Consider the following 4,632-nt stretch of genomic DNA (forward strand, 5'->3'; position numbering starts at 1 on the left):
TTAATAGTTTAATTGTTAAAATGATAGTTTTTAATAGATTTATGTTTGATAGTTTTAATTGTTAAAATGATATCTTTGAACTATGAAATTACCTACTAATAGGATATGTTTTTTTATTTTGAACTACCTTTTTTATTAATTTCTCCTTTTTACTAATAAATTTGTAGCTCTTGCAGTAATTATATAGAAAAGAAGGAATATCTTGAGCGTCTTGGACAATCCTAGAAATAAAAGATGGATGTATTGTGATAGAGTTAGTAAAGAATATTTGGAGAGAGTAGAGGATTTTTTAAATCATGTATTTTCTGAAAAAACAACATGGAGAAAAAATTGCATGTCCTTGTACGGAGTGTGTGCTTATCCATCAAGTAAATCGGGCTACAGCATATGATCATCTTGTGGTTAATGGTATTTATACCGTCATATGATACTTGGTTTTGTCATGGGAAGTCTCTAAAGGGATCAAACAATGCTGGAGAAAATAACCGAAGTCATTCAACTTTAAGGGGCGATGATATGCGAGGAATGATACATGATGCATTTGTAGATGTTACACAGTTCATGGATACTGACATTAGTGAAAGTGGTGGCATGGATCAAAACGTACAAGAGAATACTGCTCATCCATATGGAAATCAACCTCATCCAGAGGTGGATAAGTTTGAACGGCTCATGAAGGAGGCAAATGAAGAACTGTATCCTGGATGTAAGAAGTTTAGCAAACTGTCTTTTTTGCTGCATATGTATCGCTTAAAATGCACGTTCAAATGGTCAAATGAATCTTTTAATTCTTTGCTTGGACTATTAAAAGATGCACTTCCTGAAGGAGAAAAATTGCCTCCTTCTTTCTATGAGACCAAAAAGATAGTTGAAGGCTTGGGCTTAAAGTATGAAAAAATTCATGCTTGTCCCAACGATTGCATGCTTTTTAGGAAAGAGTTTGCTAATAAGAATGTTAATGAATGCAAAGTTTGTGGGGCTTCTAGATGGAAAAATGATGCTAGAAAAATTCCAGCCAAGGTCCTAAGGTATTTTCCTTTAAAACCAAGGCAACAGAGATTGTTTATGTCTTCAGAAACTTCTAAAGCAATGTGATGGCATCATGAAGAGCGCAACAAAGATGGAGTTCTACGGCATCCTGCAGATTCTGAAGCTTGGAAAAAATTTGATAGTAAATATCCTGAATTTGCTGGAGATCCTCGCAATGTGCGCCTGGGATTAGCTTCTGATGGGTTTAATCCATTGGCACAATGCGAACTGTACACAGTACATGGCCAGTGATTTTAATGCCATATAATCTTCCACCATGGATGTGCATGAAACAAGAGTTCTTCATTTTGTCCTTACTTATTCCTGGACCAAAAGCTCCTGGCAATAATATTGATGTCTATTTGCAACCTTTAATAGAAGAGTTAAATGAATTATGGGATGTTGGGATAGAAACATATGATGCCTCTGCTAAGGAGATATTTCAAATGCGAGCAGCTCTCATGTGGACTATAAATGATTTTCCAGCATATGGTACTCTCTCTGGATGGTGCACTTATGGTCGGTTTGCATGCCCTTCTTGTAACATAAACACTCAATCTAGAAGGCTCAGACATGGCAGGAAGTTTTGTTACATGGGGCATCGGCGCTTCTTGAAGTCAGGACACAAATATCGGAATGATGCAAAATCGATTGATGGTACTAAAGAAACAAGACCTGCACCTTGTCCAGTATCTGGGTCACTAGTGTTGAATCAAGTTAAAGATATAAATTTACTCTCGGCCAGTCGAGTGAAGGGGTAAGTGGAGTGATGAAAAACACATGGAAAAAGAGGAGTATTTTTTTCGATCTTCCTTATTGGAAGTCTAACTTGGTGCGCCATAATCTTGATCTGATGCACATAGAAAAGAATGTGTGTGATAACTTAATTTATATTTTATTGGATCTTGGTAAAAAGTCTAAAGATAACTTAGAAGCTCGATTGGACTTGAAGAAGATGAAAATAAGACCAAGTTTATGGCCTTAATATCGAGCTAGTGGGAAAGCATATCTTCCTCCTACTTTTTTCACAATGTCTCAAAAGGAAAAGGAGTTGTTTTTTGAAGTACTACAAAATGCCAAGTTTCCAGATGGCTATGCGTCTAATATCTCAAGTTGAATTCGCAAACGAAAGAATATCTGGGTTAAAAACTCATGATTCTCATGTTATAATGCAAGAACTTCTTCCTCTTGCCTTGCGGAGATCAGTAGATAAAAGAGTTGGTTCCATTTTTATTGAACTATGTACATTCTTTCGTGTTCTGTGTAGCAAAGAACTAAAAGTAGAAGAGTTAAAGTTACTTGAAGAAAAAATTCCAGAAACATTGTCTACTATGGAGAAACTTTTCCTCCCAGGATTCTTTACTGTTATGATACATTTGGTAATTCACTTGGCAACTGAGGCTAAACATGCGGGGCCAGTACATTATCGCTGGATGTACCCAATTGAGAGGTATGCAGAATATCACTGAATCTTTGTTATATATCTTTAGTTGTTAAATATTATAATATCAAACTAATACCATTATTTTATTCCATAGGTATTTGGGTACTTTAAATCATATGTTCGTAATCGTGCATGTCCAGAAGGTTCGATAGCAGAAGCATACATAGCAAATGAGTGTATGGCATTTTGCTCACGATATTTGGAGGGTGGAGATTCAAGGTCTTATTGTTCAAGAAAATGCGGTGATGAGATTGAGCATGAGACTAGTAAAGAAGAATATCTTTTTCCAACTATCGGGGAGTCGTACGGCGGAGTAGATGTATTTCAGTTGGATGAGAAAACAAGGTTGCAAGCACATCGACGTGTGCTTTTCAATTGCGAGTCAGAAGTGGTTGAGGATTATGAAAAGTAAGTGTTATATCTATTATTTAATATATGTATATTACTTAATTGAAACAAAATTAATATATGCGAGTTACATGAATAGGGAACATATTACAGAAATCAAGAGATCGCATCGTAAGCGTCGTTTGACTCAACATCAACTTGATCGTGTGCATTTCGATACATTTCATGAGTGGTTCAAGGAGCAAGTAAGTAGTAGGACTAATACATTGGTTACGTTAAATTATTTTTCCTGTACAGATATCCACATTTATAGTTGTATCTTTTATTTGGTTAGCTAAAGGATCTTGAAGCCACATCTAACATCTTAAAGGATGTTAAAGTCCTAGCACAAGGGCCGAGTTACATTGCGAAAAGATTTAATGCGCTCGATGCAAATAACGGGTATCGGTTTCGAACGAAGCAAAGTGAAGAATTTATGGTGACACAAAATAGTGGTGTTATGGTCGTTTCAAAGACTGAAAGTTATGTAAGTACAAGTGACAATACTCCAAAGTCAGCAAATATCACATATTATGGCAGATTAAATGATATTGTAGAGTTAAACTACTATGAAGAATTTAAGGTTGTCTTATTTAAGTGTGATTGGGTTGATGTAACCAAAGGTAGAGGAGTTAAGGAAGATGACTTGGGTTTTACACTTGTGAATTTCTCACGCCTTACAGACTCTGGCGATCGAGAACGTCATGAGCCCTTTATTTTTGCAGAACAAGCTCAACAAGTAATATTTATACAAGATTCTGAAGATCATGAATGGTTTGTCCCTAGGTTAATTAAACCTCGAGATATTTTTAATATGGGAGAGGAAAATAGTTTGCAGTTTGAGTCATCAATGCAGAGTGATGCCATTGACTTGACTCTCTTAGAAAATACTCGTGTTCCAGAAGATGAGTATAATGATTGGGTAAGAAGTGGTGTCGATGGGATAGTAATTGATACAAACGTACATTCTCAAGCTTCTCCAAATGATGGTAAAGCTAGTGTTGAGGGAGGAAATGACAGTGAAAATGAATATGATTCTGAATAAGATAGGTGGAACTTATAGAATATTTTTCTTGCAAGTGTTATTTAAGAACTTCTTGTGATTTTTTTACTGCAGAAATTTGAATAAACATACTTTTTTGCTTTCAATTTGAGTCATTTTACAGAAGATGCATATTAGTCAGCTTTGGATTTTCCATGTTTGTATTGGTTGATTATTGGTTGATTTGAGTCAATTCTTTGTGCTTTCTTTTGCTGATTGTAGCCATTGTATTGCAATTTGCTAAGGTGTTATTATCGCTTTCTTGATGTTTGTGGTACTCGTTCATGTCCACTATTGGCGTCGGGGATCTAATAAATATTAACATGTTAAATAACAATACTTTTATATGATTAGAATTTCATTTAAAATATCTAAAGTTTATTAAATGAAGTTACATGTTCACCCAAGGTGCCATTGCTGCTTTGAGGCACAGATGCATTAGGAGCATATTTGCGCATTAATTGTCTCATTTGGAGTAATTCTGATTGCATATTCTCCTGATTTTGTTTCATAATATTCATTTCATCATTTTGTTTCTTCTTTAACTCGATTATCTGTTGTTCTAAGCTTTGTATAACCTCATTAGAAGAATCATCTGCAGCAATATTTCCTAAGGAAGACCTACTACCCCATAGAACAGAAGGAGTTGGACTAAGTCCTAAACCACGAACATACCCACTTTTTTCATTTCCCAATACCTGGGAATACACATCGCCTTCCCAAGCAACAC

At 35.4% G+C, this 4,632-nt stretch overlaps 1 protein-coding gene across 1 annotated transcript; it reads left to right on the plus strand.

Annotated features, from left to right (window-relative positions):
* The first annotated feature begins 1,286 nt into the window (after positions 1-1,286).
* Positions 1,287-3,905, plus strand: LOC109206305. Its single transcript, XM_019369123.1, has 5 exons — positions 1,287-1,786; positions 2,297-2,447; positions 2,568-2,881; positions 2,961-3,066; positions 3,156-3,905. Exons 1-5 carry the CDS (start codon positions 1,287-1,289, stop codon positions 3,903-3,905), a joined length of 1,821 nt encoding a protein of 606 aa, XP_019224668.1.
* Positions 3,906-4,632: the final 727 nt, after the last annotated feature.

The sequence above is a fragment of the Nicotiana attenuata genome, unplaced genomic scaffold (assembly GCF_001879085.1).
Source record: "Nicotiana attenuata strain UT unplaced genomic scaffold, NIATTr2, whole genome shotgun sequence".
NCBI classification, from domain to species: Eukaryota; Viridiplantae; Streptophyta; class Magnoliopsida; order Solanales; family Solanaceae; genus Nicotiana; species Nicotiana attenuata.